The sequence below is a fragment of the Sphaeramia orbicularis genome, chromosome 20 (genome assembly GCF_902148855.1).
Source record: "Sphaeramia orbicularis chromosome 20, fSphaOr1.1, whole genome shotgun sequence".
NCBI classification, from domain to species: domain Eukaryota; kingdom Metazoa; phylum Chordata; class Actinopteri; order Kurtiformes; family Apogonidae; genus Sphaeramia; species Sphaeramia orbicularis.
Window position 1 is genome coordinate 33,723,151 of NC_043976.1, and position 15,080 is coordinate 33,738,230.

The following is a 15,080-nucleotide window of genomic DNA, read 5'->3' on the forward strand; positions in this document are numbered from 1 at the left end:
TAACAACCTTGAAGTCATTGAAATTTATGTTTACAATTAAAAAAGAGACAAATTAGTATATGGATGGATGGATGGATGGATGGATGGATGAACCATGGATGGATAGATGGAGTCATTGAAATGTATGTTTCCAACAAAAAAAGACAAATTAGTATCTGATGGATGGATGGATGGATGGATGGATGGATGACTAGATGGATGAATAGATGGATGTACCATGGATAGATGAATGGATGAATGAACCATGAATGGACGGATAAATGAACCATGGATGGGTGGATGGACGGATGGATGGATAGGGAGGATGAACCATTAATGGATGGATGGATGGATGGATGGATAGATGGATGGATGACTAGATGGATGAATAGACAGATGTACCATGGATGGATGGATGGATGGATGAACCATGAATGGATGGATGAATGAACCATGGACGAATGGACGGATGGACGGACGGACGGACGGATGGATGGATAATAGGGTGAATGAACAATGGATGGATGGATGGATGGATGACTAGATGGATGAATAGATAGATGTACTATGGAAGGATGAATGGATGGATGAACCATGAATGGATGGATGAATGAACCATGGACGAATGGACGGACGGATGGATGGATGGATGGATGGATGGATGGATAATAGGGTGAATGAACAATGGATGGATGGATGGATGGATGACTAGATGGGTGAATAGACAGATGTACCATGGATGGATGAATGGATGGATGAACCATGAATGGATGGATGAATGAACCATGGACGAATGGACGGACGGATGGATGGATGGATGGATGGATGGATAATAGGGTGAATGAACAATGGATGGATGGATGGATGGATGACTAGATGGGTGAATAGACAGATGTACCATGGATGGATGAATGGATGGATGAACCATGAATGGATGGATGAATGAACCATGGACGAATGGACGGATGGATGGATAATAGGGTGAATGAACAATGGATGGATGGATGGATGATAGGGTGAATGAGCCATGAATGGATGGATGAATCATGGATGGATGGATGGATGATGGAGCCCCATTGCATCTACTCTCCTCCGCTCCCTTTGCTTTCAGTATATAATGAATTACTTTAAAGTACTTGAATCACAATGTAATGCTGTTCTGAAAACTAAATGTCGTTGTTGCAGTCACACATTCTTCTTTACAGCTGCAGTTTACTGTGTGCATTAGAGGGAGCCGTAATAAAACACATTCCCACAACCTACTACTCATCCAAATGGGACAAGTACAGACCAAAGTGCAGTTGATACAGCTGGGGAAAAATCACAACGAATAAATAGTGGATTCATTTGTAATGTTATTCTCTCCTACACTGAGAAAAGTCCCATATCTGTATTTTCTATAAAAACAAGTGCAAATCATCTTTAGCTATTGTGTCACAAAAGTGCATATCACAAGTTTGGCATTCATTTCATTTGACTGGTCCAGACTGAAGTCACCGCAACAAGACAGAACAGAGCAACTTATTGTTGTTCCTGTTCCCAGAGTGACCACAGGTTTGGTCAGTTGCTTAGTTTCCTAGAAGGTCAATCAAGCATCTTGTTTCTCTAACAGTGGTTGTGGTCGTGACCCCATTTTAACATCACAAATTTCTGGCGACCCCAGACATTCAAAACTGAGACTTTTTTTTCTGCTAAAATTAATTTGTTTTTGATCATGTAATAGTTTGCTATACTATGTTGCAAATAAACGTTAATTCTAGACCACATTTAGTCTATATAATGTATATTATTATGAACAGAGGCAGAAAAGCCAGGTGTAGATTACTGCACAAAGTGAGAATTTGATTTTCCTTGCTCAGGATATGTACAGTCAGTCCAGCTTGGATTTACAAGGCTGACAATTAATACTGAACAAACAAGAACTCAAACTATGAATTATGAAAGAGCTGCAGCATCTGAAACCGACCACAATGAACATTTGACAGATAAACAGAACCACAGTGCTGCAGTTTCACACTCACAGTTTGTCTTTTATGGATTGGGATTGTCTCTGTCAACTAACTGCAGGGTGGGGAAGCAAAATTTACAATATGTTGAGGCAGGGATTGAAAGACAGTGTATGACCAATTAGTTTATTGAAAGTCATGAGAATTTATTTGCCACAAGAAAATTGACATAATAGAAAATGTTTTTATTCTATGTGTCCTCCTTCTTTCTCAATAACTGCCTTCACACGCTTCCTGAAACTTGCGCAAGTGTTCCTCAAATATTCGGGTGATAACTTCTCCCATTCTTCTTTAATAGTATCTTCCAGACTTTCTCCGAATAGTTTTGCTCATAGTCATTCTCTTCTTTCCATTATAAACAGTCTTTATGGACACTCCAACTATTTTTGAAATCTCCTTTGGTGTGATGAGTGCATTCAGCAAATCACACACTCTTTGACGTTTGCTTTCCTGATTACTCATATGGGCAAAAGTTTCTGAAAAGGTATGGATAATAGTGTTAGGTATGATTATGACATCAATATATGTTTGGTTTCAAAACAATTGACGTAGTGCCTGCTGAGAAAAAACAACTAAATGTTCATTGTAAATTTTGCTTCCCCACCCTGTAGAATAAAAACATTTTCTATTATGTCAATTTTCTTGTGGCAAATAAATTCTCATGACTTTCAATAAAGTAATTGGTCATACACTGTCTTTCAATCCCTGCCTCAAAATATTGTAAATTTTGCTTCCCCACCCTGTATATATTTTTTATTTGTAAATTTTTTGTGTTGTTTTTTTTTTTTTTATCAATTACTAGAAATTTCAGGCAATGAATTATGAAAGAGCTGCAGTATCTTAACCTTCCTCTTGTGTTTGGGGTTAAAATAATCACTACGCCAGGGGTCTCAAAGTCATTTTCTTACAGTGGCCATATTGAGCCCAACTGGATCTCAAGTGGGCCAGACCAGTAAAATAATAACATAATAACCTAGAAATAATGACGACTCCAAATTTTTGTCTTTGTTTTAGTGCAAAAAACCCCCCATTAAATTATGAAAATACTTACTTTTCTAACCTATCCAAACAAAAAAGATGTGAATAACCTGAAAAAACTGAATTTTCTTAAGAAAACAAAGTGCAGTTTTAACAAGTATTATGGATCAGATCTACAAAGGTGACAGTAACAGCCAGAAAGTTGTTAAAATTGTGCTTAAGTTTCTTTAGACATTTCAGGTTGTTCATATTTGTTCAGGTTATTCACATTTAATTGTTACGGGATAGTTTGGAAATGTGAATATTTTCATAAGTGAATGTTATTTTTGCACTAAAACAAAGACAAAAATGTGAAGTGGTCATTATTTATAGGCATACTGTAAAATTTTTTTCACATCAAACCGAGAAGAAAATATGGAGTCGTTATTTTTTTTTTGTAGATTATTATGCTGTTATTTTACTTGAGATCATTTTGGTCTCTATGTGGAATCAGAACTAAAATGAGTTTGACAGCCTTGCCTGTGGAAATTTTGCACTTTACAAGTCCATCCCATGGGCCGGATTGGAACCTTTGGCCCCCAGGTTACATGTTTGAGACCCCTGCACTACGCCCTTGTAGTTATCGTTACCCATGAACTAAGACTCTGAGGACTTGCATGCATCTCTACCCGAGAGGATTTTTATTTTAACTCCAGATGACTGTAAACAGGGGCCATACGTTGCAGCTTGCAGTAAAACAAACTAATGTCATGCATATTCTGAATGCACTGTATACAAACCCAAAGATCTGTCATAAAAACAAGAATAATACCAGCATATCCATTATGTCTTAGAACATCCTCAACTCAAATTATGAAAGAGCTGCAGCATCTGAAACTAACCATGATGAACATTTGAAAGATAAACAGTATTTCAGTTTCAGTTTGTCATGTATTTTATGGATTGTGATTGTCTCTGTCAACTCACCATATATATTTTTATCAGTAGTTTTTTTTTTTTTTTTTATTAACCCTTTCATGCATAGTGGTCACTACGGTGGACAGTTGTTCAAAGCTGTTCTCTTGTATATTCATGGGTTTTGTTGTTTTAGTTCCATATCAGCCAACACAGTGGACGCTTATGCATCATCCCATACACTGTAATTCATACCATTATTGTAACTTTGCTGTTCTTGATAAACCTGATCTGCAGTAACATGTTTCAGTGTAAATCAATTGTTATTTGTTAGAAAAAAAAGTTTAGCTTTTTTTTTTTTTTTTTTTTTTTTTACATATTATCTCCATGAAAAGAGTAATAATTAGCATTAGAATATGTAAAAATGTGAGAAAACATCAGATTTTATTTCATTGTTTTAATATCAATTTCTGATATTGGGTTTTAACCCTTTCATGCATAGTGGTCACTACAGTGGGCAGCTATTCTACAGCTGTTCTCTTGTATGTTCATGAATTTTGTTGCTCTTTTCGTTGTTTTTTTTTTTTTTTTAACACATATCTTTATTAAAGTTTTAAGACACTACATGTCTATTCTGACATGAATTGGTAACATTATGTAGATCTCTCCTGAGGATAAACCCCCAGAATCACAAGCCTTCCCCACAGTTTTCATACAATTTATCAGTAAATACGTGTTTCTGTGTCAAAAATTAAACGTGTGGTGTCCAGCTGAGTGGATATTTTTGCAACTTCATGAAAAATCGGTTCATAAGAATTTTTTTTGTCATTATTAATTTTTTTAAATGTATTTTTAAATTTTTTTAAAAAATTATTTTTATTTAATTTATTTTTTTAATTTATTTTTCAGAAGAAAATTTTCAATCACATTGTTTTTTTCATGCCTAAAGAGGAATAAAAACACTCAGGAAAAAAAAATTGATTAAGGTCCTCATAATTCGTGCATGAAAGGGTTAAACACGTTTCTTTACTTCAAAAATTAAATGCATGGACATTTTTGTAACTCCATGAAAAAAACCCCCAACTTGATCACATTGGGTTTTTTTTCATGCTTATGGACGAATAAAAACACTCAAGAAAAAAAAATCTTAACTAAGGTTCTCATAATTAATGCATGAAAGGGTTAATTACTACAAATTTCAGGCTGGGTCCCAACCCCAAGGTTGAAAAACACTGCTCTAACCTCTCCAGCCGGAAACTGCTGTTAATGTGTTTTGTTTCTGAGGCCAAACATGGAGTGAACAGACAGATTTAGAAACCAAATCCCTATTGTGAATGGATGAGCGGCGCTTTGCGGGTGTCTGACCTGTCTGGGCAAAGGGCAACCCATGAAAGATGCTAAAACGTCGCCTATTCGTCCATTTTTTTTTTTTTTTTTTTACTAGGAATGCAAACACTCGCAACTTCAACTTGGCGTGACCCACTTGGCCTGGAACAACCTCAACAACCCCGTCGACCACTTGAGCGGACACAAACACAGGTGTCGATTGCAAACACAGATGTCTGACATTCTAACATCGTGTACATTAGTGAGATACCGAACAGGACGTGGACACAAACACTCATTTAAAATAAGACGTAAAAAGAAAATCCAAGCAACCACTCGGCATTCCTGTGTCTGGTCATCGCATGGATGGAGACATGAGGAGGCTTTCTATTAGAGTGGGTGTGTGGTGCTGCATACATAGGCACATAACATAATTACACTTCAATGCTGCCACAAGAATGTTGGCTTCCGACAGTTGTACAAAAACAAAACTTACCCAACCCCAGACGCTTATATACACACACCCCTCCCTGCCGCGACCATCCTCACAACTACAGGAAGCACTGGAGTAAAACTGAGGAGTGACCCTTCAGGTTTCACAAAAAGTTTAGGTATGAAGAAATCTATTGTGAAGGCGTTTTGTCCATCAACATCTTCATTCGCAATTTCTTCACACATCTTCTCCAATGAAACTACTGGTTGGATTAATTTCAAATTTTATATGTTGCTTCTTTTGGACAATGTCTACAAAATTTGTTTCACAGTTTTTTCAAAGAAATTTAGATTTTTGCATTTTTACAAATTTTTGAAATATTAAAAATTTGCCTTAACATCTACCAGCGACTAAAATCATCTACCGATCTAAAATATTTAATACCTGTTGATCCACTACTCCTATCACTACGTGTAAATAACTGGTGTAAAATGCAGTTTGTCATCTTTTCATGGTCATCAGGTATGACCCATTTGGACGTTCGGAGGCACTGTAGTTACCGTGGAAACACCGTCATCTTCTACAACATTGATTTAGCAGGAAAACCAAAGGAGTTGGATCAATGACATTAGATGGAGACACTTGGTTTATGTTCAGTTAATGATATATTTTACTAAAAAAAAGTCCCATTTTCTTTAGTTTTCTCTGTTTTTGATATAATAACCTTCAACTTTAACCCTTTCACGCGTGACATCCACATTTGTTGACGAATACAGTCGCGGAAAAAATTATTAGACCACTCTTGTTTTCTTCAGTTTCTTGTTCATTTTAATGCCTGGTACAACTAAAGGTTCATTTGTTTGGACAAATATAATGAAAACAACAAAAATAGCTCATAAAAGTTTAATTTCAGAGCTGATATCTAGCAATTTCCATGTTTTCTTGATAATAACCAAAATCATTTCAGTTCTTACATCAGTATCTATAGCATTGTACTGCCAAAAACAGTGCTTTTAGGCATTCCATGTTTTTTTTCTGTCTGTTTTAGTCACATGATACACACAGGAGTTAGTACTTGATTGCATAATTATTGTTTTTGATGACTTTTGATGGTCTAATAATTTTTTCCGCAACGGTATCAAGGGTTATAAAGGCAATATTCTTCAAACCACATGGGGACAGTCTCTATATACCCTAAGCAATATGATGAAAATTTTAACTGCTCTGTGATCCCATAAATTTAACCTCCTAAGACCCAGCGATGGGTTTTCTGTCCATGTTTGTGGACAAGTTTCACAGATTTATACAAAAAACTTCCTCCTCTCGCATTTTGCACACACACAAGCATTTTTATACATAGGTCAATTGTCTTTATTTTTCTTATTATACAAAAGTCTTTTTCATGTACATATTGTTTATATATAGATATCATCGGGTTAAATCTGGGACCTCGAGTACCAAATTTTGTGCTATCTTGTGTAAATGTGTGCTGGTACAACAATGAAAATCCTTAAATCCTTGAATCCTTGCAAAAAACAAACTGTCCACCACAAAGGACATTCCATAATTAAAAAAAAAAAATGCATCTGAAAGAACTGCTGCATCATGATGTTTCCAATATAGGCAATTATTCATTTAAAAAAAAAAAAAGCCAAAACTTCTACTTTTCTGGATCTCAGGAGGTTAGATATCTTCTTAATTTAACCATATTGAAAAATAAATAAATAAAAAAATCTAAATGAATTCCACTTTAGTCTAATTTTAAGTAATAAAATCAATCTAAAAAAAAATCTAGATACTGTTTTTTTCATATTCCATACATGAAAGGGTTAATCTGAGCTTTTCTGGATTTCTACACGATCACTATCAGTACATTCAATATAGGAAAATAAGTGATTTATACTTAAAAATGCAAAATACTGAACATAATATGACAATAAACGGTGATAAATCAGTTAAGAAAGCTTCATTTGGGAACTGCCACTGAAGTAGCTCTGGGTCTTTTATGAGTAAATTTGTATAAATCAGTCGCACAATCCATGAATACAAACTTCACATTGTGGGCTGTGGTTATGAAGTTGGTTTCTATAAACACAGGCAACTTATTAAACCAAATGAAATCTGAACTCAAAGGACACATTGTGTATGTAGTGTAGCAAATATGATGATGTCAGTAGAGTTTTGTTATGTTGTGTTTTGTACAGCTAAGGAAAGGTGTTATCTCTGAATTACAGTACATGTAATTGTGTATCAGCGGTTTGGACGGAACTACCAGAAGTTGTATTGTCTGGTTTTGTATCATGCACATAGTGGATGTAAACAGCTGTAGAGTACAAACAGTACAAGCAGATTTACAATCCTACACAAAAAAATCTACTGCCAACATTAGGTTTGTTGATTTAGTGAAGATAATAATGACCACATATATGCATTTGTCTCTGTATTATGAGCCAATCAGGATATACAGTCGCGGAAAAAATTATTAGACCACCCTTGTTTTCTTCAATTTCTTGCTCATTTTAATGCCTGGTACAACTAAAGGTACATTTGTTTGGACAAATATAATAATAACAACAAAAATAGCTCATAAGAGTTTAATTTCAGAGCTGATATCGAAACATTTTCAATGTTTTATTTTTTTTTTTTAGATTATAACCAAAATCACTTAAGCTCTTACCAAGGTTATTATCGTTAACGAAAACTAGCGAAATGACGAAAACTAAAATTGAAAAACATTTTCGTACACTGAAATAAATAAAACTATAATTAAAAGAAAAAATGATAACTAACTGAAACTGTATTGTGTGCTTACAAAACTAACTAAAACGAATAAAATTTATGGATAAAATTCCCTTCATTTTCGTTTTTGTCAGTGTCGGATTGATATGAAATCTATTTATTTCGCTCGAGCAACCTTAGCTGCTGGCACCACCATTACCTCACATCACTTGTCATTTACAGTTGTCTTCTCATCCCCACTCTACCTGGAAAAGTCGAGACTAAAGTTGGGAGAAAGCAGCCTGTATTGGATTTATTTGAATACGACAGCGAGGAAGATATGAAAAAATGAAAACTACTACGAAAACAAAAGTAAAACTAAGCATTTAGAAAAAATGAAAACTAATAAAAACTAGCAAACCTGCTCTAAAAACTAATTAAAACTAACTGAATTAGAGAAAAAAAAGTCAAAACTAAATAAAACTAAACAATAATGAAAAATCCAAAACTATTACAGGGTGGGGAAGCAAAATTTACAATGAACATTTAGTTGTTTTTTCTCAGCAGGCACTACGTCAATTGTTTTGAAACCAAACATATATTGATGTCATAATCATACCTAACACTATTATCCATACCTTTTCAGAAACTTTTGCCCATATGAGTAATCAGGAAAGCAAACGTCAAAGAGTGTGTGATTTGCTGAATGCACTCGTCACACCAAAGGAGATTTCAAAAATAGTTGGAGTGTCCATAAAGACTGTTTATAATGGAAAGAAGAGAATGACTATGAGCAAAACTATGACGAGAAAGTCTGGAAGATACTATTAAAGAAGAATAGGAGAAGTTGTCACCCAAATATTTGAGGAACACTTGCGCAAGTTTCAGGAAGCGTGTGAAGGCAGTTATTGAGAAAGAAGGAGGACACATAGAATAAAAACATTTTCTATTATGTCGATTTTCTTGTGGCAAATAAATTCTCATGACTTTCAATAAACTAACTGGTCATACACTGTCTTTCACTCCCTGCCTCAAAATATTGTACATTTTGCATCCCCACCCTGTATAACCTTGGTTCTTATATCAATAGCTACGACAAAAACAGTGCTTTTAGGCATTCCACGCTTTCTTTTCCGTCTGTTTTAGTCACATGATACACACAGGAGTTAGTACTTGATTGCAAAACCATTGTTTTCGGTGACTTTGGATGGTTTAATAAAGAATTTTTTTCCACGACTGTATATAAAAGTTTCACCTTCTATAAACCAAAGTATTTAGTGTGACCTCTTTAACCCTTTTATTCAGACAATATGACATTCATAGCCTTCATTTACTGATGTTTTCATTCAAGACATGCCAGATGTTTCTAATTATTTGTGCTGCTTCTTGTCACGGGGTCAGAGGTCACACTAAATGGCAACTCTAATCTTTACAACCCATTTAGTTCAGTTTTTGTGTGTCTTTTTAAGGCTGTGTGTGTATTTCCTGTATTTTCTTGTAGCATCTGAAGTAAAATTAATTCGAAATAAATACGTCTGCTCATTTTAACTGTAACGCTAACAATACACCATACTGTACCTACAATGTTTAGCTTATAACTCAGTAATTTTACATTATTTCTACACTTGTTTATTGTCATATCTCAACTGGAAAAAAAAAAAAAAATTTAATCAGTGTTCATTAACATTTACCGCCCCTTGGAAATAAACAAACGCACACCCTCACCCACACAATACTCTAATTAATTTTGCATTCCGTGGCATAAAAACCCCACTGAGCGCTAACCCAAGCATTCCTTCCCCTTTTCTCCCACAGTGCATCAAGGAGTGAGTTTTTCCTCCCATGTGCTTGTGCATGTGGGCGTATATGAAACCTTATATGAACCAAAAATAGTTTGACACAACTTACCCACGAGCCCTCTACAAAGACCTTTGCTCCCCACACTAGCGTGTTTGCCTGTGTTATTTGCAGTCTGCATGTACTATAATCTGAGGCAGAGTTCATACTCCGTGCTACATTTTCCGTAGAATTCCTTAATTATAATGCAGCACGAGCGGGAAAAAAAAAAAAAAAAAAAGAAAGTGTGTTTGGACTTACCCAGGATGAGTGCGAGGAGTAGAGCTGCACAGAGACACACACACATGGCCAATGCTATCCTGTAGAGACGACTGTTGCCCCTCTCAGGTTTAACCCCGCCACCGCCGAAATGCTCCAGTTCCATGACTTACTATATCTATATCTATATCACACACACACATAAACACACACTTGCATTCACTTACACACACACAATTGGACTCCTAAGTGAGATAATGATGTGTTAAAAAAAAGAGAAAACAAGTAGAAAAATGTCAAATTTAGGTCTAAAAATCAGCTTTATGGACAAAAAATGGAATCCACTAACAGAAAACAAAAACAAAAAAATGCAAACTTTCTTTTACACTACTATGTTCTGGTCTCTTTCCAAGTATTACAGCACAACTCTAATTCACTTCCCCTTCAATTTTTTTTTTTGTCTTACTCTCTCTGCTGCAATCTGTCTATCTGTAACTGCTCTAACTTCACCCTGGCTTGTCACACTGTTCCTCCCTCATCCCTCCTCCTCTGCTTCAACACTCCTACCCTCCTCTCCTCCCATCCCATCCCATCCCCATCTCGTCCCTTTTCAGAAAGAAGACACCAGGCTTCCCAGCGTTGACCCGAGCAGAGATCATTTATTAAAATCACTGACTAAAACCAGAACCTAATCCATGTGCGTTGCCTGCATAGCTCTAATGGCTGCAGGGCTCACCAGTGGCGTACATGTGCTGTGTTTGTGTTTAATCCCATGTACAAAAACACCGGGGGTTGCTCTGCTGAAACATTTATCAGATCAGACAGCCAGTAGACCAGAACTAAATTAGACCCATGCACACACACAGGCTGCTGATTACAATCGATTAATCCGATCATGATGATGAAATCGCCGCCTGTAAAAACACATCAGTGTTTTTTGTCAGAAAGCATCAATTCATTCTTTGAAGACAGGGGCAAAGACAGAGGTGGCGATGACACCACAGCTCCTGATTGGTCTTTAACCCTCACCCCCCCTGCTGTGGTGAGAACTCTTCTTGCACGTGCTCATTAGGGTTTGGGGCGTCGGCCACAAAGTCCTTATATAGAGCTGACTTCCTGTGCTGCTAAAAACACCCATTCATCAGGCAGACACTGCAACCACGATGCTATTGTTCCGGGCTCTGACTCACAATCACTCGCGTCCTGTTTTTTATTTTTATTCTTTAAAAACTCAACTGAGATGTTTTAGATGGAGTTGTGATTGTCTTTGAGCCTTCAATTGTTCACACAGAAGAGGTCACGGGGGTGAAACCGACATCTCATCTCTCAATTTGAAGCAGACAGACAGAACATGCCTCCTTTTGGGCTGTATTATATAGTAACGGAGTAATAATACTTCACTACTGTACTCAAGTATGTTTAGGGAGAATTTACACTTTACAGAGTATTTTTTATTACCCAGACCCCAGAAGGGGAGGCAAGGGGTATTGTTTTTGGTTCAGTTGGTTTGTTAACACTCTAGCAGCAAAACTATTAGTTGAGTTCATACCAAATTGGGTTTATAGATTGCCAGAGACCCAGAATAGATCTGATTACATTTTGGAAAAAGTAGGTCAAAGTTCACATTTTTTATGAATTTTTCCAATCTTTGTTTTTCCCCATTTACCGGTACTTATAATAAATGAAATTTCAAATGTCTGTAGCAGCAAAACTATTAGTTGAATTCATACCAAATGGGATTTATAGATTGCCAGTGACCCAGAATAGATCTGATTACCTTTTGGGAAAAGTAGGTCAAAGTTGAATTTTTTTAATCAATTTTTAAAATCTTTTTTTCCCCTCCCATTTACTTATAATTGGCAAAATTTCAAATGTCTATAAAAACATCAATTTTGTTTCAATTTACTTCAAACTTGCCACATATATAGAGGAAATTGATATGCTGATGTCAGCACGCTCATAGACATGATGACATCAGCTAGATCGATGCCAAAAAAAGCTACAATGCATGCGAGGGGCAGTTTTTTGCTTACCGGCCAACAGGCCGTAAGCTATTGTCGTCATGCAACGTCCGTCGTCGTCTGTCGTCCGTTACAAAAATTTCAATCGTCTTTTTGTCCGAAACTACAATTCCGATTGACTTCAAACTTAGTATACAGCTTCTTTATGATGATGTCAACAAAAGTTAGTGAAATTATTTGGATCCAGGTCTGATTCTGGATTTGGTGCGACTTTCAAAAATTTCCCCATTATAAGAGATAGGAAGTGGATTGATGCAATAACTCAGTAAATATGTTTATGTGTTTATGTTTATGTTTACGCATTTGGCAGACGCTTTTTTCCAAAGCGACTTATGGGGGAAAACCAATTAAATCACTCAATCAATCAAATTTTATTTATATAGCGCCAGATCACAAAAAAAGTTATCTCTTGACATTTTATATATAGAGTTGGTCAAAACCAGACTCTAAGCCAATTTACAGAAACCCAACAGAATCAACAAAACCCAACAAAATATAAATGATATCCAGTGTAAATTTCTACAGTCCAACCCTGATGGGGAGATGACCAAAACATAACGGCCACATGTTGATCAGGATCTTCTTCTGGATCCAAGAACTTATGGAAAATTTAACATAGGCTCTTATGGGGAAAAAAATTCAATCGTCTACCAAGTTTGAAGTCAATCAGAACTGTAGTTTCGGAGAAGAAGACGATTGAAATGTTTTCCCCATAAGAGCCCATGTTAAATTTTCCGTAAGTTCTGGATCCAGAAGAAGATCCTGATCAGCATGTGGACATTATGTTTTGGTCATCTCCCCATCAGGGCTGGACTGTAGAAATTTACACTGGATATCATTTATATTTACTGAGTTATTGCATCCATCCACTTCCTATCTCTTATAATGGGGAAATTTTTCAAAGTCGCACCAAATCTAGAATCAGATCCGGATCCAAATAATTTCACTAACTTTTGTTGACATCATCATAAAGAAGTTGTATACCAAGTTTGAAGTCAATCAGAATTGTAGTTTCAGAGAAGAAGACGATTGGGACACCCTGTACTTAAGTGGCCTACAATAAATACTAGATACTTAAAGACTTTAATTTGAGTAACATTTCATTTGGTGACTTGAACTTCGACCAAAATCATTTGTTGGTAGGGTACCTGAACTTCTACTCAAGTGTGACTTTCCACTACTTAATCCAACACTGCTTTGGGGCCTTTCCTCCTCATCCTCCTCCTCTTCATCCCCCTTGCGTCTGTTTACTCAAACATCCCACCAGCCTGTCATTACCGCCTGATAAGCAACCAAAACATGCATGCGAGCGATCTTCTCACATTGAGTTGGGAAAATCAGTCTTTGAAATTCCTTATCTGAACACAAACATACAAAAAGATTCCTGAAACTGCTGCTTGGCCCCCGTGTCTCCGTAATTATTCACTGACAAAGTCTCCAGAGACGCAATTTGGGAGCTGCTGACAGAGGTGTCTGCTCATCTTTGGTAAACACACCTCTGTGGTTAAGCCGAAGGACATTCAATATTTATATACGTCTGTGAGAAACACCCTTGTAAATTACAATGTGCCGTGTCTTTCGCTCACGCACGCAGGAAGTGTAATCACCACGCTGCTCCTTACGCCGCTACAGTAACGCTGCGGTCTAGAGCTGTTACTAAAACTGGAGCCTGTGAGTTTTTCATCATAGTGTCTGAGGAAGACAATGTGTCAGCTGAGTGTGTGTGTGTGTGTGTGTGTGTGTGTGCGTAGAGTACACAGTCTGTAAAATTAGAAAAGGTGCTGTGTTCTGCTGAGTAGGGGTCTGTATTGACAAGAATCTGGCGATACGATACAAATCACAATACTAGGATCACAATACGATACATCACGATATATCATGATACTGTTAAAAAAGCAAGTTTTTACCTCCACCAGGACATATTGTGATCACTTTGCTTTGTGTGTTTGTTTGTTAGCAACTTTACCGGAAAACTATTACAACCATCTTTACCAAATTGTTCCCACAGATAGGCCTAGGCCCTGGGACCAAGCCATTAAATTTTGAGCTAAATAGGCCAAAATTTGAGGTCACAGCAAGGTCACAAAATCTCAAATTTTCCTCTCTCATCATTTGGCAATTTTTGAAAATTAATAAAAAATTTAAAACAACTCCGATTAGCCTCCAATTTGATACACCTGTACCTTATCTTCTTTGTCTTGTATCTGGCACAAAATTGTCTACAACCACTGTGGAATGTGGACTCTGTGGACATTTCAATTTAAAAATAATAATAAAAATAATGGATTAGATTTATACAGCACTTTTCTACGTACGCATACTCAAAGCGTGTACAGAGGATCCATTATTCATTCGCTGTCACATTCACACTCTGGTGGTGGTAAACTACATTTGTAGCCACAGCTGCCCTGGGGCCGACTGACGGAGGTGTGGCTGCCAATCTGCGCCTACGGCCCCTCCAACCACCACTGAACATTCACACACATTCATACACCAGTGTGAGTATCAGCACTGGTGTCTTGCCCCAGAACACAACAGCACATGGACAGAGCAGGACTCAAACCGCCAACCCTTTGGTTGTTGGACAACCTGCTCTACCATCTGAGCCATGGCCGGCCTGAATTTAACACTGAAAATCCCATTTACCACACATTTTTCATTATAACTCAA

General features: G+C 36.7%; 1 protein-coding gene across 1 annotated transcript in view; it reads right to left on the reverse strand.

Moving 5' to 3' along the window:
• LOC115411251 (phosphate-regulating neutral endopeptidase PHEX-like) overlaps nucleotides 1-10,953 on the reverse strand; it is a 73,429-nt gene extending 62,476 nt beyond the window's left edge. Inside the window, exon 1 of the mRNA XM_030123297.1 lies at nucleotides 10,432-10,953. Coding sequence (XP_029979157.1) covers nucleotides 10,432-10,555 — 124 coding nt within the window. The 5' untranslated portion in view covers nucleotides 10,556-10,953. The remainder of the gene's footprint in view (nucleotides 1-10,431) is intronic.
• Nucleotides 10,954-15,080: the final 4,127 nt, after the last annotated feature.